We start from the raw sequence: 24,125 nt of genomic DNA, 5'->3' as shown, positions 1-24,125 counted from the left end.
TGTTGGGGGACACCCCCTTGGTGATTGGGACATCCCCTTGGTGATGAGGATACCCTGTTGGTAACCAGGACACCTCCTTGGTGATTGGGACACCCACTCGATGATGGGGACACTTCCTTGGTGATGGGGACACCCTGTTGGTGATGGGGACACTTCCTTGGTGATGGGGACACCCTGTTGGTGATGGGGACATCCCCTTGGTGATGGGGACATCCCCTTGGTGATTAGGACATCCCCTTGGTGAAGGGGACACCCCCTTGGTGATGGGGACACCCCCTTGGTGATGGGGACACTTCCTTGGTGATGGGGACACCTCGTTGGTGATGGGGACACCCCCTTGGTGATGGGGACACCACCTTGGTGATGAGGACATCCCCTTGGTGATGGGGACACTTCCTTGGTGATGGGGACACCTCGTTGGTGATGGGGACACCCCCATGGTGATGCGGATGCCCCGTTGGTGATGAGGACACCTCATTGGTGATGGGGACACCCCCTTGGTGACCAGGACACCCCCTTGGTGACCAGGATACCCACTTGGTGATGGGGACATCCCCTTGGTGATGAGGACACCTCCTTGGTGATGGGGACGTCCCCTTGGTGATGGGGACAACCCCTTGGTGATGGGGACACCCCCATGGTGACAAGGACACCCCCATGGTGACAAGGACATCGCGGCTGCCACCGCCACCACTGTGCCACCCACCTGCTGGGCGTCCTCCCACTTGTCGCGGTTCTCCGCGTCCACCATGTAGCTCACCACCTGGAAGAAGCGCTGCGGGGACGGGGCTCAGCGGGGCTGGTGGCAGGCCAAGCCACCGGCACCTGTCCCGGGGAGGGGACCCTCGCTGTCCCCCTGGCCGCTACCTGCACGTCCTCGGAGGACGGGATGTAGGTGGCCCTCTTGAAGGTGTCAGTGACGTTGCGCAGGATGTCCACGGAGAAGAGCAGGTCCCCGCTGTAGTAGGTCTTGCGGGCCATGAGCTCCAGCAGGCTCCGCACCACCTGGGACATGCCCTCCCCTGCCAGCACCCGCTGGCCCTTGGCCAGGTGCTCCCGCAGCTGGTATCGGGGAGGGGACAGCGGTGTCACTCTGCTGCCACCACCCCCCAGCAGCTCTGCGTGTCCCTCATGGTGCCCGCAGCCCGGGGGACGCTGCAGAGTTAATTAAGGCGGCTGCGGGACGCACAGGTTGAGGGTGTCCGCAGCGGTTTGGGGACATCCGGGGGGGTCTGGTGACATTCACAGGGCTTTGGGGACATCCGGGGGGGTCTGGGGACATTCACAGGGGTTTGGGGACATCCAAGGTGGTCTGGGGACATCCAGGGTGGTCTGGGGACATTCACAGGGGTTTGAGGACATCCAAGGTGGTCTGGGGACATCCAGGGTGGTCTGGGGACATTCACAGGGGTTTGGGGACATCCAGGGTGGTCTGAGGAAATTCACAGGAGTTTGGGGACATCCACAGTGATTTGGGGACATCCAGGGTGGTCTGGGGACATTCATGATGGTTTGGGAATGTCCATGGAGCCTAGGAACATTCACGGTGATTTGGGGACATCCAGGGTGGTCTGGGGACATTCACAGGGGTTTGGGGACATCCAGGAATGTGTTGGGACATTCACAGTGGTCTGGGGACATTCACAGGGGTTTGGGGACATCCAAGGTGGTCTGGGTACAATCACGGTGGTTTGGGAACATTCATGGAGTCTGGGGACATTCACTGGGATTTGGTGACATTCACAGGGTTTTGGGGAGATCCAGGGTGGTCTGGGAACATTCACAGGGGTTTGGGGACATGCATGGTGGTTTGGGAACATCCAGGGAGGTCTGGTGACATTCACAGGGTTTTGGGGACATCCAGGGAGGTCTGGGGACATCCGCGGGGGTCAGGGGGCATCCTCTCCATCCCAAAAGCCTTTTCCCAAACACAGGGGGACACAGCCCCCCTCAAGCTCTGGGATGGGATCCCTATTCCCACCCTCACAGGGATCTGAGGGAACCTTCCCCTCCGAAGAACCATTTCCCACGGACACAGCCCGGATGGGATCCACCCACAGAGCCGTGCCTCAGTTTCCCCATGCCAGAGAGGTGAGGTGGCTCTTGGAGCGCCAGGGATGGGACAGAGCCCCAGGGACAGGGACAGGGGACAGAAGGGGCCGTGTCGGAGCGGGCACCTACTGAGAGATGCAAGTATCTGTACTCGTGGGAGACGCAGCGGGCGAAGCTGGGCACACCCCAGTAGGCGACCCCGTGGGGGCTCAGCAGGCACCGGCGGCTGGCAGTCCCTGTGAGGGAAATTTGGGATTGGGGCTGGCACTGCAATCCCTTCCTGGCACCCCGATGCCACCCACAGCGCCCTGCGCAGCTCCAGGGGATTTAGGGCTGCTCGACCCCAATGTCACCCACCACCCCCCGCCCTGCCCCACGAGGCTTGACCCCAATGCCACCCCCCTTCCCCTGGGGATTTGGGGTGCTCAACCCCGATGCCACCCACCACCCCTTGACCCCTCCAGCCTTGGGGACATCTGGGGTCACCTGTGGCGTTGGGGGGACATTTGTTGTAGATGATCTCCCCGGCAGCCGTCTTCTTCCAGGTCATCAGCATCACGTACTCGTCCTTGCACATCTCGTGGTAGGCTGGGGGGCAAAGGGGGGTCAGCGCTGCCCAGCTGTGGGGCGAGGGGCGCTGGGGGGGTGCGGGGTACCCCGTACCTGGGCACTTCTTCTCGTTGCAGGTCTTCACCTCCTCGCCGGTGCCCTCGCAGGGGTAGCCCTGCATGCCCGTGCCCTCGCACATGCGGAAGCGCCGCTGCCAGCCGGTGTCGCAGGTCTTGGAGCAGAGGCTCCAGTGGTTCCAAGGACCCCACTTGCTGTCTGCTGTGGGGATGGGGACACCGTGGGACACCCGGCTCCGCGCACGGGGTGGCACCGGCGCTGCCCCGCGCGCCGCCAGCCGCAATCCCGCGGGGTGTGAAATGCGTGGATCGGCGATTTAAATCGCTTTTGGAGCGGACTGGCATCCTGCTGCAGATGCCCCTCGTTCCCTGCCACCATCCATGGGCACCACGGCATAGCCACCACCTCCCTCCGTGGCTGCCAGCGGTGCCACCGCTTCTCCCACAAAGCAAGGAGCGGCTCCAAGGACAGGATGGGGACCCCGTGGTCCATCCTCTGCCCGGCGTCCCCCGCGCCCAGAGCCATCCCCGGCCCCGTGTGCACGCCGGAGATCTCCCTCGTGTTTTTACGCCCTGGCACCGACGGGTCCCCAGCGCCACCCAGGATGAGGACAGTGCCAACCCCCAGTTCCTCTAGCTGAAACATGCCTGGTGGTCCTGGTGATAGTAAAAGGGTTTTAAAATCATGGGGATTTAAGGTTAGAAGGAAAGTTAAGCTTAGTAGGCCCTGAAAAAAAATAAATACCCTTGGTACATGTAGGCCTTGTGCCTTGCTAGAACTGTGCCTGTGTAGCTGGTGCATGATAAATGATAGAATTGTTAGATGTGATGATTGTTTAGTAATTAAATATAATTACTGTTTAATCGTAAGAATAAGCATGAGAAACTGCGGTCAGGGGCCTAAGAAAGATCACAAGAAACTCATGCTTGAATAAAGTCAATATATACAATAGAACAATCTGAGTTTAATAATTAATACGTAAGTTATATAACGACAGAATATGAAATACGCTCAGCTCGAGAGCCGTGTCGGAGTCAGATTTGGGTCTGCACCCCGACTCCCAGAGCTCTCAATAAACGCACACATGCAGATAATCATATCCCACGATTTTTTGTGCGTCCCTGAACGCCAACACTGGCATCACCCTCAGGCTCCCCGCAGTGGAGAGGGCCGCCAGCACTCGGGGTGTCACCAGCGGTGACACCGCGGCGCCGGGGCCGTCCCCCCGTTCCCCCCCAGCGCGCGGGGCCTTACTGGGACAGGTGGGGTTGGAGCACTCCCGGGCGTCGGCGTGGGCCCCCCGGCACTCGGCCCAGCCGTGGGCCGAGACGCTGCACTTGCGCGTCCGCTGCTGCGTGCCGTTGGCGCAGGTGACGGAGCAGCGGCTCCAGGCGCCCCACTCCAGCCACTGCCCTTCCACTGCGGGGACAAGGAGAGCGCCGTCAGCTCCCGGGGCACGGCGGCCGCTCGGCCGCGCCGCCGCCGGGCTCGCCGTCACCCGCGCCGGGCTCGCCGGGCAACGGGTCCAACCCTACGGCTGTGCCGGCTCGTCCTGTGCCGGCGGCGCTGGGAGCGGGGGTTGTCACCGGGGCTGGCCCCCGCACGGGCTGGGACACGAGGGACACGCTCAGGGTGGGGACCCTGGTGTCACTCGCACCCAGCTTGGCGCTCCTGGCACCCTTGGTATTGCTCCCAGCCAAGCCTCTGGCATCGCTCCTGCCAAATCCAGAAGCTCTGGCGTTGCTGTCCACCAAATCCAGCAGCCCTGGCATCACTTCCAACCAAACCCAGAATCCCTGGCATCACTTCTGGCCAAATCCAGCATCCCTGGCATTGCTTTTTGACAAATCCAGCGTCCCTGGCATCATTTCCAGCCACATCACCATCCCTGTCATCACTCCTGCCAAATCCAGAAGCTCTGGCGTTGCTGTCCACCAAATCCAGCATCCCTGGCATCGCTTCCAGTCAAACCCAGAATCCCTGGCATCACTTCTGGCCAAATCCAGCATCCCTGGCATTGCTTTTTAATAAATCCAGCATCCCTGGCATCATTTCCAGCCACATCACCATCCCTGTCATCACTCCTGCCGAACTTAGTGTTCCTGGCACCCTTGGTATTGCTCCCAGCCAAGCCTCTGGCATCAGTCCTGCTGAATCCAGAAGCTCTGGTGTTGCTTTTCACCAAATCCAGCAGCCCTGGCATCGCTTCCAGTCAAACCCAGAATCCCTGGTATCAATTCTGGCCAAATCCAGCAGCTCTGGCATCACTTCCAACCAAACCCAGAATCCCTGGCATCACTTCTGGCCAAATCCAGCATCCCTGGCATTGCTTTTTAACAAATCCAGCATCCTTGGCATCGCTTCCAACCACATCCACCATCCCTGTCATCACTCCTGCCAAATCTGTCGTCCCTGGCACCACTTCCAACCAAATATGGCATCCCTGGCATCGTTCCCTGCCAAGCTCGAGACTCCAGCAGCATCGCCACAGGACAGCCGTGCCCAAAGCGGTGTGCCACGGCTGCCAGTCCCTGTCAGAGCTGCTGCAGGAGCAGCTCCCGCGCTCCCTCCTGCTCCAGGAGACACATGGCATCCCTGCCCGTCACCACAGAAACCCCACAGCCACCACCACGGCCGCTCCTGGCACGCAGGAGGAAGGGACAGCAGTGGCACTGCCAGCTGTGAGCAGACAGACCCTGCAGCCAACCCCCTTTGCCACCTCCCTGAGCCCCACAGTGTCCCTGTGCCACCCCAGTGCCAGGCACAGCAGAGGGGCAGGGAAGGAGCTGCCTCCTTTGTGGTGCCCAGGCTGGACCCTGCCCACGCTGGGGTCGTGAGACCCCGGCACGGCCAGCAGCGCCGAATTCCCACCGGGATCTCCAGCGGGGACCGGACAGTGCGCCTGGTGTCACGGCAGCCCCGCGTCCCCGCTGCCCGTGGCGGTGCCACCCGTCCCTCGCGGCACCAGGAGCTCCTGGTGCCGTCTCCTGGCGTTCCCGGCGGGAAGAAGGAGCGTGGGGAGAGGGAGGGAGGTACTGACCCAGGCAGATCGCGATATTGCAGGGCTTGGCCTGCAGCTCGGGGCCCTCGCAGGCCTTCCCTCGGCGCCGCGAGGCCGCGCAGAGCCGCGTCCTGGTCCTGGCCCCTCGCCCGCAGGTCACCGAGCACAGGCTCCACGGGGACCACTCCTCCCACGCGCCGAGAACTGCAACACAGCACAGCCCGGGGGCTCCTGGCACCGAGGGCTCCTGGCCTGGCAGAGCCCTCGCGCTCTGCCCAGGGCTCAGCCGGGCTCGGTTCCCAGCCCTGCCTGCCCCGTCGTCACCCCTGAGCTGGCAGCGCTGCTCCAGCCTCCCTCTGTGGTGCTGGCACTGGCGGCACGTGTCCCCCCAATGTGGGAATCCAGAGGATCCCTCTGTCTGCCCTGGGACCCTGGAAGGGGTCAGGAACCCCCTGGACAGAGCCCCCAGAGACACTGGCTGTGATCTCTGTCCATGGAAAAGAGTTTTCAATCTTACGGCACAAATTACCAGCTCTGAGTGTTTGATATCAGTAATAATTAAGTGTGGCACGGGTGCAAAAGTAAAATTTTAGGATTCTAGATGAGGGGTTCAAAGGGGACAAGATGGAGGAAATTGGGTGTGCCTTGTCCTTTTTCTCCTTCTTCATGCCCTCCATGTCTCACTGTGGTGTTGGCATTTTTCTGTTGGTTCAGGCTGGGGACACACTGTCCAACGTAGGTGACAGATATTGGCACGTTCTTGTAAATCCAGCCCAGGGAGTTTCTGGTATTTAATGTTTGTCACATCCCACTGAGGGCAGAGCCCCACACGCTGCCCTGCAGGACAGAGCTGGGCAGGGCAGCAGAACATGTGAGAGATCAACAGAATAAACAACCTGGAAACCAGCACAGACCAATTCTGGCTTCTGCTTTGGAAGAGGGCACAAAGACAGAGACTTTGTACAATCTCGGGATCATCAATAGCACAGATTCCGACACCCAAAGCCACACACAGGTCACCCCAGTCCCTGGCAGCATGTGGCAAGCACATTTTTCTCCCTCTCAGGATTTTCATAGAGGTGCACAGAGAGAAATGAAAGAGAAAACTATTTCTGTTTCTGCTCCTTGTTTTCCATGTGGAATGTGTTTGGAGAACTGTACCTGGAGTGAGTGCTGGGTTGGATTCTGGTGAGGATTGTTTGAGCTGGTGGCCAATCCAACCCACCTGGGGCTGAACTCGAGAGAGAGGGTCACGAGTTGTGTTAGAGTCACAGAAAGTAGTGTTTAGTTTTAGTATTTTCCTTTTTATATAGTATATTAATGTATTTTAGCCATAGTTATAATAAAGAAATCATTCAGCCTTCTGAATTGAGTCAGACATCCTCATTTCTTCCCACTGGCTTCGCCTGAGTTTACAACATCAGCACACCGAGCACGACCTGCCCCTCGCTCCCACGCGAGCTCAGCACTCCAGGAAAGATCAGGGACCATCCTAAAGGATGTTCTTCCTCGAGCTCCGATGTCCTGGGGGTGCCAGGACAGGGCTGCACTCCCCGGCACGGAGAGGAGCAGACACTGCATGTCCTGGGGGTGAAAATCCCTCGAAACACCCCAGATTAGGACAGGGCAGTGTGGCTGCCACTGTGGCACCCTGAGGTCCCTCCCGTGTCCCACATGAGACGCACGGACACCACCACGGACAGCCGGGAGCTCCTCGGCACCCTGCTGCCCCCCGCCTCGGGGCACCGAGCAGCTCAGCCCCCTCCTGCCCCACGGCAGCGGGAACCCCTCGGAATTCCGGGCTCCAAATCCCCCAGGCTCCAGCACAAAACCTCGGGGACATCCAGGAGGAGCCCCCAGTTCACCAGGAGAAAGGATGGAAAGGATTTCCTCAGGCAAACCCCCGGCAGCAGCACGGCTGACAGGGCACGGGGCACATTCCAACACCTCCCCAAGAGGGACTCCAGGGGATGGAGGGATGCCAACAGCACCCGGAGCACCCCAGCACAGGGCGGGCACCACAACCGTGCCAAGCCACCCTTCTCATCCACCCTGAGTTGATCCCAGCAACGCATTCTCTCTGCCCCCACTCTCCTGCCCCGCGCAGCCCCGCGGTGTCGCCGGTGTCGCCGGTGTCGCCGGTGTCCCCCGTACCTGGGCAGGTGGCGGTGTTGTTGCAGGTGCGCGTCTCCCGGAGCAGCCCGCTGCACAGCGTCCCGTAGGGAGAGGAGACGCAGGAGCGCGTCCGCACCTGGGAGCCCTGGCCGCACGTCAGGGAGCAAACGCTCCACTGCGACCACTCCTCCGCCGCGGGGTCCCCTGCGGGACACAGGGAGCCTGAGAGGGGACAGGCGACAGGGGACACGCCACCAGTGCAGCCCCGCAAGCGGACAGGGAGATGGGTGGCTGGCAGAGGTGGGTGTAGGGGTGAGGGTTTGAGGGTGACCGGGGTGGCACGGAGGGTGTCAGTGAGGTGAGGCCTCGGATGGGGCTGGAGAAGGGATTGAGGCACGGGATGGCAGCTGGTGGGAGGGACAGGGTGCATGCCAGGAGGGGCTGGCAGGGCTGGCAGGGTGGGCAGTGGGCAGTGGGCAGCACGGGCAGGGTGGGCAGAGTGCACAGGGTGGGCAGCACAGACAGCACGGACAGGGGCAGTGGGGTGGGCAGAGTGGTCAGGGGGCAGCAGGAACAGGGTGAACAGGGCAAGGTGGGCAGTGGGCAGCATGCACAAGCATGGACAGGGTGAGAAGGGCAGAGTGGGCAGTGGGCAGCACAGACAGAACAGGCAGGGTGAGTGGGGTGGACAGGGTGGGCAGTGGACAGCGGGCAGCATTGGCAGGGTGAGCAGGGTGGACAGGGTGGGCAGCACACACAGCATGGACAGGGGGAGTGGGGTGGGCAGAGTGGTCAGGGGGCAGCATAGACAGGGTGGGCAGCACAGGCAGCACGAGTGGGGTGGACAGGGTGGTCAGTGGGCAGCATGGGCAAGGTGGGCAGCATGGACAGGGTGGGCAGTGGGCAGCACAAACAGGGTGGGCAGTCATGGACAGGCTGGACAGCACCAGCAGCACAGACAGCATGGGCAGGGTGGGCAGCAGAGACCAGGTGGGCAGTCATGGACAGGGTGGACAGCACAGGCAGGGAGGGCAGTGTGGGCAGGGAGGGCAGCGTGGACAGTGTGTGCATGGTGGGCAGCACAGGGTGGGCAGCACAGACAGGGTGGGCAGCATGGGCAGTGTGTGCATGGTGGGCAGCACAGGGTGGGAAGCACAGGGTGGTCAGCATGGACAGGGTGGGCAGTCATGGACAGGCTGGACAGCACAAGCAGCACAGACAGCATGGGCAGGGTGGGCAGTTGGCAGCACAGACAGGGTGGGCAGCGTGGGCAGCGTGGGCAGCGTGGGCAGCCCTCCGCAGCTCCCTCTCCCCGGCCCGTTGCACGCTGACATTTCCAACAAGCGGCTCTTATTAAGGTTGATGATGTCTCTGAGGCTCTTGGACAGCCCAGCAGCAGAGCCCATCCGTTTAAATTAAACGGGGATAGATGGGGGAGGCCTCCAAAGGCACCGTTTGTCCTGCAGACAGGCAGGACGCGGGCTCCGTGTCACCCGCGGGGGTGACAATGTGTTGGGGTCACACGGGCACCCCAAGACTGGGCAGAGTGACCCAGGAGCTCCCGGTGGGGCAGGAGCCCCGTGAGCGTGGCCAGGAATTCTGCATGCCGGGCACATGGAGCAGAGCCGGGGCCCATCCATCTCCTGCTCGCCTCCGAGCCCTCCGCCCATAAATCAGGGAGGCTGGGGAGGGGGGAGCAGCACACTCCAATTACCCAGATGGATTTGCCAAATAAATACATTTGAACGAAACAATTAATAGATTTTTTTTTTCTTTTTTTTCTTTTTTTTTTTCCCGCTTCTGCTTTACAAGCCTCGGAGGAAAGTGCAGAGGGAAAAAATATATAAATGGAGCAAATTAAGGCAGTCCGTGGGCAGGGAGCTAAAGGGACTCGCTCCATCTCTGTCACCCCTGCCCAGGTGAATGAGCCCGGTGTCACCAGCGTCCCCCTGCCCGTTCCTGGTACCTGTCTGGGCCATGTAGACCCCGGGTTCATCCGCTGACCGTGGCCACTGGGTCTTCACCTTCTGGTTCTCCTCGACCGCATTGCCTAGGAGAGAGAAATGCCCAAATGAGAGTGGGCAAGGGACGGGGATGGGGACAGGGATGGGGACAGCCCAGCGTGGGACATTTCAGGGGGGTACAGCGAAGCCTGTCCCCACGCTGACACCACCGAGAGCATCACTGAGCACACTCCCAGCGCCCCAACCGTGTCACAGCCACCCCAAAATGTCCCAGGGCTGTCAGCTGGACCCCAGCCTGGGGTGGCACGTCCCTGGCGCAGGCAGGGTGCCCGTGTCCCCACCGTGCCAGGCGGAGGTGCTCTCCCGTCCCCACTTATCAGCTCTCTGCAGTGAGGTGGCACAAATTTATGGCTCGGCTCACCAAAAATAACAAGCGATCCATCAAGAGCACTTGGCGTGAAATGAACTGGCATGTGCGGGGCCCGGCGGGGGACGCGGCTGCAGGCGCAGGGGGACACCTCCCTCGGCGTCCCCCAGGCCACCAGAGAGACTCCTGTCCCCAAATCTGGGCCCTGGAGCTCCTGTGGGTTCACCCCGGCTGCTCCTGCTGGATGTGCCACGGGGGACAGAGGGACAGCACCATCAATGGCAGTGATGTCACCCCCAAAACTGCTGTCACTTCACTGCTGTGACAGCCAGGAGAGCAGGCAGGGATGGCACAACCTGCCAGCCAAACACAGCGCTGTCCCCAAGGGATGGAGGGGAGGTGGCATGGGGACACCTGGCACTGCCAGGGTGTTTTGGGCACATGGTGGCTCCCGCCGGGACACCGAGTGGGAACACCCAGCCCCAGGCAGGGAGCACAGCCTGCTCTGGCACTGGTTGTGTGTCCAAAAACCTCAAATTTACTGAGTTTTGCCTTAACTCAGGGTAAACCTTCAGGGCTCCCTGCTGTCACCCCCAGATCCTGCCCTTGGACATCCCAGTCCAGAATTCCCGCTGGCATGGGAGGCACAGCGGGACCTGGGGACACCGAGGGGATGCCCAGGGGGGTCTGTGGGGCCACCGGGCTGAATTCCCCACAGGGCCACCCCGCTCTGGGAGCGCCACAGCAGAATCACACACGGCACGGCGGGAGCCTGGGGAAAACCATAAATCCCGAGGATATACGAGGGCGTTCTCCCCGGCTGTGTTCGACAGAGACACCAAATTCAATTTCCTTCGGAGAGCGTTAAATCCTCGCCTGTCACTGCCGAGAGGCTGCAGCCAACCCTGACACCACACCCCACCCTGCCCGGGGGTCCCCCAGCACCCCAGCACAGCACAGCTGGTGGGGGCAAGGGTGGGAGGTGATTCTGGGGACACCAGGGGTGTTCTTTGGGGACCTCAAGGCGAATCCCAAGGCTGGTTGTGTCCTTGTCCCAGCAGCACCTCACTGGGGGTTGCTTTCTGAGCAGGGACGAGTTTGGGGTGAGGGAAACCCAAAATTTGAGCTGCTTGGCCTCGACACAGCAGAGGCTGTCTAAAAGAGGGGGTCGCACCCTTGGGGGTCTTTAGAGGGGGCGCATCACCTAGAACCTGGAGCAGCAGGGCTGAACACACCCGAAGCCACCCCACAAAACTTCAAACCACCCACGCTTCCCACCCGCGTGCCTCCAGCCCCATCCCCGGATCCCCCCGGGAGAGCTTGCCCACGGCGGGGATGACGCGGGCGCCGGGGACCCCGGGGGTCAGCGCTGTGGGGAGGCTTTGGGTGGGCGCCAGCCCCGCGTCGCTGCGGCGCAGGAGCCGCTGAGATCAGCGCTGGGCGCCCGCCAAGCCTGGGCTCACAGGCTCCATTCAGCCCCCCCGGCCCCGCGTGCCACCATCCCCCTGAAAGGCGACCATTCTCCACCCGGGGGGAGGCCAGGTGGGAGCCCGGGACCCCCCCGGGCCGCACGAAGGGCGCTCTGTGCCGTGGCCCCGCGGCTCGGCACGGAGGCACCCGGGGGGGACGGTGGCAGCGGCGTGGCGCGAGGCAGCGCGTCGCCCCCGCGGCTCCGGCACCGCAGCGACGCCGAACCTCCGGGCGCTCCAGCCTTTAATTGGATGTCAAATGGAATTTGGAGAGGGAGACGGAGTTCGCAGCCAGAGAGGCGGAATGTGGCAGCGAGCCCTGCCAGCTCTGCAGGGACCCCCCTGGCCAGCGCCCTGTGCCAGGCTCGGGGGAGATAACCCCGCAGAACCTCCCCTGGGGATGGGCTGGGTCTCCTGGAGGAGCCATCCCACCCTGGATCCCAGTTCTCCATCCCACCCTGGATCCCAGTTCTCAGTCCTCTCTTGGATCCCAGTTCTCCATCCCATCCTGGATCCCAGTTCTCCATCCCATCCTGGATCCCAACTCTCCATCCCATCCTGGATCCCAGTTCTCCATCCCATCCTGGATCCCAGTTCTCAGTCCCCTCTTGGATCCCAATTCTCCTCCCATCCTGGATCCCAGTTCTCAATTCCATCCTGGATCCCAACTCTCCATCCTGTCCTGGATCGCAGTTCTCAATCCTGTCTTGGATCCCAAATCTCCAGCCCATCCTGGATCCCAGTTCTCCATCCCATCCTGGATCCAAATTCTCCAATCCATCCTGTATCCTGCCTCTCCATTTTATCGTGGATCCTGTTTCTGCATCCCAATTCTCCATCCTAGATCCCAGTTCTCCATCCTGGATCCCGTTTCTCCATCCCATCCTGGATCCCAATTCTCCATCCTGGATCCAAATTCTCCATCCTGGATCCCTCTTCTCCATCCCATCCTGGATCCCAGTTCTCCATCCTGGATCCCATTTCTCCATCCCATCCTGGATCCCAATTCTCCATCCTAGATCCCTCTTCTCCATCCCATCCTGTAACCCAGTTCTCCATCCTGGATCCCAGTTCTCCATCCCATCCTGGATCCTGTTTCTCCATCCTGGATCCCGTTTCTCCATCCTGGATCCCGTTTTTCCGTCCCATCCTGGTCTCCACAGGCAGCCCCAGCCACGGCAGGTGCCGCCCCTCGGGCACGGGGTCAGCCAGGCTGACCTTGGGGCTGGCACCTGAGCTCTTCATCCCCCGCGGAGAGTGGCGTTTAAATGGGGAAAAAAGAAACAAAACGTGGAAAAAAAAACCATAAAAAATGGAATCAGCTCAAGCAGCTCCCCTGGGATGAGGCGATTTAGAGCCCTGCAGCTGTAACAGACCGGGGATTTAGTGGGGGATCTGCCCGTAATGACATTGAACTCCTGAAATAAATGCTAAAACCCAACGAAATTATCTCTACACCCCCGGCCCGGCACTGCCCCGCCGCCTAATCTGCCGGATAAAGACCCCGGCGCAGCCCAGCTGGGCATTGCTCCTACCCTGAGGCTGCCGGAGGGAAAACATCTGGCCAGATGTGTCCCGAAATCCCCAGGGCAGCAGCAGGGCAGGATCCCACTGCTGGCGGCTGCTCTCTCCTCAGCCGTTCCCACAAGGCCGGAACGAGCAAATGGCCTCGTTCCTCCTGCTGAGCAGCCCGGCCGCCGTGCCGTGCCGTCCTGCCCGGAATAACAAGCGCCCGGGCCGCAGCAGTCGAGGGTAATTTGCCACGGCAAAAAGTCCTTTCACCTGCAAATTGTTTCCCACGTCTCCACCAAGGCACGCCGGGTTGGCTCCTGCTCCTGCCCCGTGCCAGCGAGGCGGCGAGCCAGGCCAGGGATGTGCCAGAGCGGCCGTGGCATCGGCCCTGGCAGCGGTGGGGTCACCGTGGTGTTCCCAGGGGTGGCTGGGCCACGGCAAGGGCAGAGCGAGGGGCAGCTCCACGGATTTGAGCTCATCCAGATTCCCTGCTCCGTGCACAGTGTCCAGTTGGCACCATCCTGCTCTAAATCGTGTGCACAGGCAGGATTCATCCATCCCATGGATGCCCTGCTCCATGCACAGTGCCCAATTGGCACCATCCTGCCCTAAATCGTGTGCACAGGCAGGATTCACCCATCCCATGGGATTCCTGATCCATGCCCAGTGCCCAGTCGGCACCATCCTGCCCTGGGAGTGTGTTCAGATGGGATTCATCCATCCCATGGATTCCCTGCTCCATGCCCAACCTCCAGCTGGCACCAATCCCACCCCAGAAGTGTACACAGGAAGGATCCATCTATTTCCCATTCCCTGCTCCATGCCCAGTGCCCCACTGGCACCTCCATCCTCTGGATCCATCCATTTCCCATTCCCTGCTCCATGCCCAATGCCCCACTGGCACCTCCATCCCCTGGATCCATCCATTTCCCATTCCCTGCTCCATGCCCAATGTTCCACTGGCACCTCCATCCTCTGGATCCATCCATTTCACCATTCCCTGCTCCGTGCCCAGTGCCACACTGGCACCTCCACCCCCTGGATCCATCCATTTCCCATTCCCTGCTCCATGCCCAATGTTCCACTGGCACCTCCATCCTCTGGATCCATCCATTTCACCATTCCCTGCTCCGTGCCCAGTGCCACACTGGCACCTCCACCCCCTGGATCCATCCATTTCCCATTCCCTGCTCCATGCCCAATGTTCCACTGGCACATCCATCCCCTGGATCCATCCATTTCCCATTCCCTGCTCCATGCCCAGTGCCACACTGGCACCTCCATCCTCTGGATCCATCCATTTCACCATTCCCTGCTCCATGCCCAGTGCCACACTGGCACCTCCAGCCTCAAAATCCATCCATCTCACCATTCCCTCCTCCATGCCCAGTGCCCAGCTGGCACTTTCCAGTCCCACAGAGCTCTCACAAGCCTGATCCCTCCTCTGCCCCGTCCCCACCATCCCCATTCCCCGTGCACCACGCACAGGCACAACCCACGAGCACGAACAGCACCCAGCGACCCCAGCGGGTCCATCCCCGCTGCCCACTCACCGCGGGGCACCTCGGGCAGCTCGAGCTCGTTGGCATCGGCGGAATGCAGCTCGGTGGGGCAGCAGTCGGGGGCTGCGGGTACCGGCGTGGGCGCGGGCGCCGGGGGCCGGGTGCCGTTGCGCCGGGGCACCGGAGCGCTCTCGGCCTGGCAGCTGCAGCCGGCGTGGGTGAAGCCGCAGCGGCGGGCACCGGGAGCCTGCAGGCACTCCTCGAGCCAGCGGCACAGCACGCTGCAGGTGAACTGGCTGGAGTTGTTGTTGTTGATGAGCAGCACCTCCACGAAGCGGAATTCCAGCGCTTGCGGCTCCAGCAGCCGCGGCGCCGCCTCGGGCTCGGCCGCCAGGCAGAGCTGCACGAAGTTCTTGTCGAAGTGCAGGAAGGTGAAGGGTCCCGCGCCTTCGCACAGCTCCAGCTCGGCTTCCTCGTCCTCCTCCTCCTCCTGCTGCTGCTCGGGGCGCTGGCGGGCGGGCGCGGGGCTGGCCTCGCCCCGCGGGTCGCAGGTGTAGTTGGCCAGGTAGTGGTCGAGCGGCAGCACCATGGGCGAGAAGTGCGTGCACACCTGCTCCTCCCGGTTGAAGCGGAGGTAGAGCGAGTACTTGGTGGGGTCGGGGTTCTCCAGGGTCCAGGAGCAGCCGGAGGAGATGGTGGGGAACAGGTCCTTGAGGGAGAAGGAGCCGTAGAGGACGCCCGAGGCCAGGGCGGAGCAGGCGCTGGGAGCGGGGTCGAAGCCCCGCGTGAGCCACAGGACAGACGATATCACAGCCAGTAAGAGGGGACCAGCAGCGGTCATCCTATGGCATTTGCCCTGCGGACAGACAGACAGACGGACACACGGACAGAGGCTTACCCAGGGGAGCCGAGCCGGGGGTCAGCAGCCTGCCCTGAGCCCGGCTGCTGTGAGAGCAGCATCCCACTTACGCCATGTGGTTCATGTCCCCACCGGGTCCCTGTCCCCATCTGGCACCTTGCGGGGTTACAGGGGACCCCTTGGTGTGCCAGTGAGGCCCCAGGTTGGGGATTCTGAGCACAGAGCGAGGATTCACCCCAAAAGCACCAGAGCAGAGACCCAGCCCTGCAGTCACCCCCCTGCACCCTCTGCTCACCCCTCCACGAGCTGGCCAAGCACAGCCTGGGCGTGGAGCCACCAAAAAACTCCAGACGGGGCTACAAAACCCCTCGGAGCTCATTCTGGTGCGCTGGAGTATGGTGAGGACAGGCTGGCATCTCTGGGGGTGCACGGTGCCACCCCTGCAGCGCGGTGTCCCCACATCCATCCTAAGAGCCAGCACCGGGTGAGCAGCCACTGCTCGGTACAGATGTCTTGGATACCTCTCCGGGAATGCAGAGCATCCCAATGAACAGCTTTTTAATAGCTCATTAATAAAATAATGCATGCCGTGGCCTTATTAAGTGAGCCCCGGAGCGCCGAGGCCGCCGTGCACGTGTCAGCATCACTCAGCCTGTGCCCGGGGCAGCGGTGGCAAGGGGACAGCCCTGGGGACAGCAGGGGACATCCAGGAGGTGGCCACAGGGCCAGATGCCACGGCAGAGGTTGATTTTGAAATTGCTGAGGTCGCCGCTCGCCTCCGCCCAGCCGTGGGCTGGGGATGCCGAGCGCTGGGCACGGCACGGGGGATGCCCCTCCTCACCCTCAAAGAGAAATCCTGCCCCAAACCACCCTCAAATAGTAAATCCTGCCCCAAACCACCCTCAAACACCAAATCCTGCCCCAAACCACCCTCAAATAGTAAATCCTGCCCAAACCACCCTCAAATAGTAAATCCTGCCCCAAACCACCCTCAAATAGTAAATCCTGCCCCCAAAGCACCCTCAAACAACAAATCCTACCCCCAAACTACCTTCAAATGGAAATCCTGCCCCCAAACCACCCTCAAACACCAAATCCTGCTCCCAAACCACCCTCAAAGAGCAAATCCTGCTCCCAAACCACCCTCAAACTGCAAATCCTGCCCAAACCACCCTCAAATAGTAAATCCTGCCCCCAAAGCACCCTCAAACAGCACATCCTGCCCCCAAACCACCCTCAAACACCAAATCCTGCCCCCAAAGCACCCTCAAACAACAAATCCTACCCCCAAACTACCTTCAAATGGAAATCCTGCCCCCAAACCACCCTCAAACACCAAATCCTGCCCCCAAAGCACCCTCAAATAGAAAATCCTGCCCCCAAAGCACCCTCAAACTGCAAATCCTGCCCCCAAACCACCCTCAAAGAGAAATCCTGCCCCAAACCACCCTCAAACTGCAAATCCTGCCCCAAACCACCCTCAAATAGTAAATCCTGTCCCCAAAGCACCCTTCAAACAGAAATCCGGCTCCTGAACCATCCTGAAACACCAAATCCTGCTCCTGAACCAACCTCAAACACCAAATCCTACTCCTGAACCAACCTCAAACACCAAATCCTGCCCCCAAACCACCCTCAAACAGCAAATCCTGCCCCCAAACCACCCTCAAACAGGAAATCCTGCCCCAAACCACCCTTCAAACAGAAATCCGTCTCCTGAACCATCCTGAAACACCAAATCCTGCTCCTGAACCATCCTGAAACACCAAATCCTACTCCTGAACCAACCTCAAACACCAAACCCTGCCCCCAACCACCCTCAAACACCAAATCCTGCCCTCAAACACCAAATCCTGCCCCCGAACCACCCTCAAACACCAAACCCTGCTCCCGAATCACCCCTGGCCCAGGCGCTGGTGCTGGGGCATCCCCTGGCTCTTCGGGAGGGACACGGAGCCTTGGCCGAGCCTGCGCTGGAGCCACTCCGGGGACATTAAAGAGCTAAAAATATCCCGATTCTCATGCAACAGGCTGGCACCGGCTCCTGCCGCCCCGGCAGCACCGGGGGAGGCTCGGTGCTGGCATTGCCCCCTCCAGGGCACGGGGAGAGGGGCTGGGATGGAGCCAACGGGAGCAGTCCGCATCTCCCCGATGCCAGCAGGGGGATGTGCAGGAAAAGAAAACGCCGCTTTTCCAGAGGAAAACGCTCCGGTTCCTCTGGGCTCCAGGAAATGCAACAGGAGCGGCCCAAAATTGCAGCCGCAGCCGGAGCGGGGAGCACCGCGGGCATCCCCCACCGGGGCTACTGGAGCGGCCACCGAGGACCGGGGGTCCCCCGGAGAGTCGCAGCCCCCTCCGCTGCTCCGGGAGAGGCGGGAGAGGGGGCAGGGAGGAGGAGGAGGAGGAGGAGGAGGAGGAGGAGGAGGAGGAGGAGGGAGAGGAGAGAGGAGGAGGTCAGGCAGGGACACGCTGCTGCTCTGCAGCGAGCTCCTGGGGCTCCCGCAGCCTGGCAGGGACACAAGATGGTGCTTGCTTCCCTCGGCCGGGAGCAGCGAGCAGGGAGGCTCCGGCAGCAGCATCCATCCATCTGTCCATCCATCCATCCATCCATCCATCCATCCATCCATCCATCCATCCATCCTTCCTTCCTTCCTTCCATCCTCCATCCATCCCGCCCGCTGCAAGGCTCGGGGATGGACAGACCCCACTCCTCACCTCTCCAGGCATTCATGATCCAGCTGTTCTGGGATCTGGGATATGGGCAGCTTCCTCCCAGCCCCAAAACCTCCGGGCTGCGGCTGCCCGGAGCCCGGCACGGCTGAACCGGAGCTGCCGGAGCTCACTCGGCACCAGCCCCGCTGCCTGCAGCGCCCGAGCCGCCGCCGGAACCGCGGCCGCCGCTGCTGCAGTGAAAATATTTCACCGAGCTGCGAGGGGACCCAGGAGATTTTTAACATCTGGGCCAGCGAGTCACCCGGCGGGAGCTACCGGGGGTCGCCTCACCCGCAGCCGGCAGCGCGGGGGGACCCCGCACCCTGCGGCGTCACCGGCCGGGGGAGCCCGGCCCGAGCGCGGTACCGGGGCACGGCCGCGCCGGCATCACCCCGGCTGCCTTCCAAAAAAACCCGCCTGGATTCCTGCGGGATGAGCCGAGACCGCATCCCGGCAGCGCTGCCGGGTCCCTGGGGGCAGCTGGCGACCACCCAGGGACCCCCGCACCCCGCCGGGGACGGCGATGTCACCCGGAGCGCGGCGGGCACAGCCTGGCACGCTCGCCCGCCGCAGGCGCCCGCTCCAGCCCCTTCCATCTGCCTTTGTTCCCGCCCGGGCGCAGGGAAGGGGGTGGGTTTAAAGCTTTAATTAAAGCTTTTAAAGAGCCATCACAGAGCTGCGAAGCGGGCGGGCGGGCGGAAGAGACAGCCCTGTTCTCTCCGCGCCGTCTCTCTCCATCCCTGCTGGAATATCGCGCCGGGAAGAGCCGGATCCCGGCGCGGCTCGGCTCTCCCCGGCCGCGGCACGGCACTGCTCCCGGCGCACGAACAGGTTGTTTCCCTGAGGATATTCCGCCTGGATTTTGGCTGCATCCCCATGCAGCTCCAGCATCCCGGCACGGCAGGAGTTCAAATCGTGACCGTCTCCAGTCAGGAAAAGCCAGGGACAACCAACAGTCCCCCAAAAAAAAGTGACAAATGGGCAGCACTAAAGCCCTCGGCATCAATAATCTGAGAAACCGTTAATGGCAGAGTAAAGGAGATTTTTGACAGGCTGCAGAAAATACAAAATCCACGGGGAAAAAAAGACCTGATCCGGGAAAATTCCTAACATGAGCGTGGCTTAGGATAAAGGAATAAAAAGTAAGGAAGGGCTGGGGCACCCTGGGTGGTTGATCCAGCGTGGAACAACCTCGCTTCCCTGCCAAAAGGAACGGGCTGGCCCTTGGCACGGCACAGCCGGGCAGCTCCATCCCAGGGGTGACAGTGACAGCGACAAGGGCGGCACCACCACGAGTAATTCCCAACCCCCAGGGGAGGCATCCAGCGACTCCAAATCTGCTCCAAAACACCTCCACGGGGACCCCCGCCACTGAGCTGGGCTGTCCCGAGCCTTCCCAGCCCTTCCCCCCACGGAGCAGCGCCATTCCTGGGGAAAACCCGGCTGCAGTCCCGACCTCCAGCCCAAACCCCACGGATCCCTGCGCGGCACACGCTTGCACACGCGTGTGCACAGCCAGCAGGGATCCCAGCCACATCCCAGCTGCTTCCAGCCGCTCTGGCACAATTCCCTCAGCGTCCAGGATCACGTTTTCCCTCCTTTCCATGATTCCACGTCTCCCTTGTCCCCCTGGCTCCCCCGGCGCGCTGCCACGGCCTCTCCCGGAGCCGGCAGGCTGGCAGCGGTGCCGAGCTGTAATTAATGGTGCCGCTTTGCCAATGCCTGGCACGGCCTCGCGAGCACTGGCAAGCACAGGCCTCTTTATTTATTTGACTTAACTGCTGTTGGTAAAACTCCGCTCCAAAAGCAAGGCCGGGAGACAGCGCAGAGAAATCTCCGCCGGGAGTAGGGATTTGCTCTGCCAGGGAACGGCGTGTGCTGCCTCACTCCCCACCCCGGCCCTGCACAGCTCGGGGGGTCCCTGCAGTCACAGCCCCCCCTCGGTGCTCCCGCGGCCTCTTCCAAGGAGTTTCTCCCACATCCTTGGGGTGTGAGTCCCTCTTTTCCATCAGCTCCGTTCTGGGAGGGCTCCGAAGCGGGGTTCTGATCCCCAGCGCTGGCGGCAGGAGCTGTTCTCATTCCAAAAGGGGATATTTTTTTTTGTTTTGTTTTGTTTTTTGTACCCATCATCTCATCCAGAGGCAGCCCCACCGCGAGACTCCGAGGTGCTCCAGGGGGAGAAGGGGCCTGGCTCCATCCTGCTCTTGGAGGACATCAAGGAGCAGCCAGGAGCAGCGCGGGGGGGACACCACGGCCCTCGTGAGCAGCGAGGAGCTGTAGAGCTTCTGACATTTGGCAACCGAGGCAGGTGGCCCCGAGCCAGCCCCGTCCCCATTAGAGGATGGGCCCGTGGCAGGAAATGAGTTTGTAGGGCCTCAGTCCAAATTTCCCATGGAGGAGCCTTGAGGCGCCACGGCAGCGCGGGGCTGGAGCGGGGCTGGAGCATCACCTTCCTCCAGGAGATGGGGAGTCCATCCTGCAGCCCCATCCCAGCCAAAAATCCCCACGGGACGCGGGGGTTTGGCAGCAAAGGGGACGCCCTGGGCGGGTGGAAATCCCATCTCATCCCACAGCGGCCGGCAGGAGCTTGGTGCCAGGGCAGAGCTCTCCAGCAGCGGGAAGAGCCGAGCACCCCCGGTGCCATCTCCGGCATGGCAGGGAGCGACTCCAGGCAGAAAATTCCACTGCCAAAGGTCCTTGGAGGTGTTGAGAAGAACCAGAAGGAGCTGGGAAGGGCTGGCAGCGTGTCCCAGCCGGCGCTGGAGCCCCTCTGCCACGCGGCTGCCAGCCGGAGAGCGAGTGCCCGCTGTGCCCGCTCCGTGTCCGTTTTCTGTCCAGCACAGCCCGAATTTGTAGGATCCTGGCACCAGGGATCAAAGCAGGAGCCGGTGACGAGGCTTGATGGGCAACTGGGCAGGCTCTGTGCTCTGGCACGGCGGGGCTGGCGCTGCCACACAGCCAAATCCACATCCTCTGCCACCGTGCCATCCCCACGGAGCCCCGCGGGGAGCGGCGAGCAGACCCTCCCCGCTGAGGGGCGGCCAGGTGACGGTGACGGTGCCAGTGACAACAGCCGCGCCACCCCGCTCCTCCCCACGGAGCCGGGTGCCTCCCCACGACCCCCCCCTCAGCTCAGCAAAGGGGGGACAAATGTGTCCCCAAGCACCGGGAGCAATCCGAGCGCCACGCTCGGAGCCAGCCCCGCGCCACCAGCGCCACGTGCGGCCCGCACGGACCCCCCGGGCACCCCGGGGCCGCCTCCCCGCGTCACCGGCGGCCCCGGCTGCCAGGCGGCGGCCGGCACAGCCAGCAGTGCCGTGACCTAGAAAAGGGAAGGGTTCTTCCCACGGCAGCCCCCGCTGCGCCGCCTGCGGAAAATCCTCCCCGTCCTCAACAAGTGCCCGGCGCGGGCACACGCGTGAGGCGCACCTGGCACCGCTCCGTGCCACCGGCCGGCGGGGAAGGGCTGCGGGTCCCCCCCATCAAAGCCCCGCTCGCCACCCGCCCGCCGCACGTGCCCGCGGTGGCACACGCCGGCTGCCCACGCGTGCCCTCCCGCACGCCCACGGGTGCCGTGGCACGGAGCCCCCCGCAGCCCCCCACGCGGGGGTGGGCTGCGAACACAGCCACCCACCCACGCGGCGAGTCCCCGGGGCCCTGCCCCAGGGGTGACACCGCGGGGTGACCGAGCCCGCCGAGCACCCACGCTCGCCGGGCTGGCACAATCCACACGTGTGCCCGCGGCAGGGATGCCAGCAGGGAGCCCTGCACCCACCCGTGGCCTTGCTGTGTGACACACCGCGGTGCCACACGTGTGCCCAGGGACACGCGTGTGCACCTCCTCCGTGGGGCTGTTTTAAAGGCAGGGATCGGCACCCCACGGGAGGAAACGGCGCCTCGCGTGGGGCACGGACGATCTGAGGGGCACCGGGACCCCCGGGGAACCGAGCGGAGAACCGGCAGAGGGGGGAAGAAGCGGCAAGCGGCGGGGAGGGGGCACCGGCAGGGCGGGAGGAGGCGATCGGCAGCCCCGGGAGAGGAGGGCACCGGCGGCCCCGCGGGAAGCACCGGCAGCTCCGGGCACGCCGCGGCTCTCAGCCAGCCCCGGTGCCGAGCCCTCCGCGCCGCCGCAGCCCCGCGCAACTTCCCGGCAGGGCCGGGGATGCCGCTGCCCGCCCCGAGCACCGGGCACGGGGCACCCGCGGCCGCAACTCCGGTTCCTGCAGCCCCGCCGCCGGGGCAGGAAAGTTGGGGTGGGAGCCGGGGCGACCGGCGAGGGGGGTCCCCGGTGGAACCGGGGCTCTGCCAACCGGCAGCACCGGCCGCCGCAGCCCGCATCGGCGGCGAGCTGCCGCCCCCGCTGCGCCGCGCCGGCGGGGAGCGGAGCCGCCGCACCGGGGAAGCGGCGGGGGTGGGGGGGTTCACCGAGAACGCTGCACCGGAGGTTGTGGTGGGGGGAGATATCGGTGCACCGGCGAAGGAAGGGGGTCGCGGCCGCGCTTACCTGCGCTCCGTTAGCAGCGCGTGTAGCCCCGGCGCGGCGCGGCGAGCAGCGGGCTGGCCATCCCCGAGCGGCGGCGGCGGCGGCGGCGGCGGCGGTGGCAGCCGGTGCCCGGGCGCGCCCGGGGGAGCGCGGCGGCGGCGGCGGCAGCGCGCGGGGCCGGGAGCGGGGCCGGGAGCGGGCGCGCAGCGCGCCGGGCCCCGGTGGCGGCGGCGGCGGCGGATGCGGTGGGGAGGGGAAGGGAGAGGGGAGGGCCGGGGGAGCGGGGGGCGCGGGGGCGGCGGCGGCGCGCGCCGCTCGGGCACTTGCTGCTCGCGCCGGGCGCGGGGCGGTGCGGTGCCGGCACCGGGCACGGCGGGGACCCCCCGCTCCCCTCCCCGCTTCTCTCCCCGCTCCGCCGCCCCCGCCGCTGCGGGGGGAGGTGACCCCCGGGCCGCCGCCGCTGCTGCAGCGCTGCGGGGGCGGCGGGGGGCGCGGTGCACACGCAGGAGGGGGGGGGGTGTGAGTGTGTGTGTGTGTGTGTGCGTGTGTTAGTGTGTGTCTGTTTGTGTGTGCATGTGTGTGTGTGTGTGCGTGCCTGTGTGTGCATGTGTGTATGTGTGTGTGTGTGTGTGTGTGTGCGTGTATGTGTGTGTTTGTGCATGTGTGTGTGTCTATGCGTGTGTGTGTGTATGTGTGTGTGAGTGTGTATGCGTGCGTGTGTGTCTGTGCGTGTGTGTGCATGTGTGTGTGTGTGTGTTTGTGTGTGTATGTGTGTGCGTGTGTGTGCATGTGTATGTCTATGTGTGCGTATGTGAGTGTGAGTGTGTGTATGTGTGTGTTTGTGCGTGTGTGTGTGTGTGTTTGCGTGTGTGTGTGTCCCTACCCACCCCACACCCAACTGTGTCACACGCGTGGAGTGGGTCCTGCACGGCTGGGGGGGTGGGGGGGTAAGAATGCTGCGTGTGTGCAGGTTTGCACACTCGTGTGCAAGGCACGCTGGGCTCTGTGTGTGTGTGTGTGTGTGTCTGTGTGTGTGTGTGTGTGTGTGTGTGTGTCCCGTGTGTGCCCCACACGCGTGCAGGCCTGGTGGAGCTGTGCAGGCGCCGTGGGGCGCAGCAATGGGGCTGCCACAGGCACGAATGTGGCACCGGCGGGGCCGACCCGGAGCCTGCCGGACCCCCGGGAGCCCGGGGGCCGCGGAGCCGCGGTTTCACACCCCCCGAGGAGGCACAGACCCGATCAGCTTGAGGATCCCGGCGCTCCCTGGGCCATGAGCCACTGGCACAGAGGATCCTGCTGCTCGCCAGGGGCTGTGGCTGGCAGGGGACAGGGTGGCAGGGCCACCGAGCCCCGGGCGTGCGGGGCTGGCAGGGGACAGGGTGGCAGGGCCACCGGGCGTGCGGGGCTGGCAGGGGACAGGGTGGCAGGGCCACCGAGCCCCGGGCGTGCGGGGCTGGCAGGG

General features: G+C 63.2%; 1 protein-coding gene across 8 annotated transcripts in view; it reads right to left on the bottom strand.

The window, feature by feature from the left end:
- The window catches only part of ADGRB2 (adhesion G protein-coupled receptor B2), a 34,361-nt gene extending 11,554 nt beyond the window's left edge, over positions 1–22,807 (bottom strand). For 2 of the 8 annotated variants that reach the window (XM_085559753.1, XM_085559755.1), the window contains exons 1-11: positions 18,184–21,269; positions 14,661–15,465; positions 9,762–9,845; positions 7,835–7,999; positions 5,720–5,884; positions 3,934–4,098; positions 2,716–2,880; positions 2,539–2,640; positions 2,182–2,288; positions 868–1,062; positions 707–775 (exon numbers count right to left, since the gene is read on the bottom strand). In XM_085559753.1, the coding sequence (XP_085415879.1) occupies positions 707–775; positions 868–1,062; positions 2,182–2,288; positions 2,539–2,640; positions 2,716–2,880; positions 3,934–4,098; positions 5,720–5,884; positions 7,835–7,999; positions 9,762–9,845; positions 14,661–15,465; positions 18,184–18,195 (2,034 nt within the window). In that variant the 5' untranslated portion in view covers positions 18,196–21,269. Of the gene's footprint in view, positions 1–706; positions 776–867; positions 1,063–2,181; positions 2,289–2,538; positions 2,641–2,715; positions 2,881–3,933; positions 4,099–5,719; positions 5,885–7,834; positions 8,000–9,761; positions 9,846–14,660; positions 15,466–18,183; positions 21,270–22,684 lie in introns of those variants that run through there. The other 6 variants (XM_077788549.2, XM_085559754.1, XM_085559756.1 and 3 more) reach the window with 6 other exon arrangements.
- Between the last annotated feature and the right edge of the window lie 1,318 nt (positions 22,808–24,125).

This window comes from Lonchura striata, chromosome 23 (genome assembly GCF_050655825.1).
Source record: "Lonchura striata isolate lonStrDom1 chromosome 23, ASM5065582v1, whole genome shotgun sequence".
Classification (NCBI taxonomy): Eukaryota; Metazoa; Chordata; class Aves; order Passeriformes; family Estrildidae; genus Lonchura; species Lonchura striata.
The sequence above is the reverse complement of the archived record's forward strand: the minus strand, read 5'-3'. Positions and strand labels throughout refer to the sequence as shown.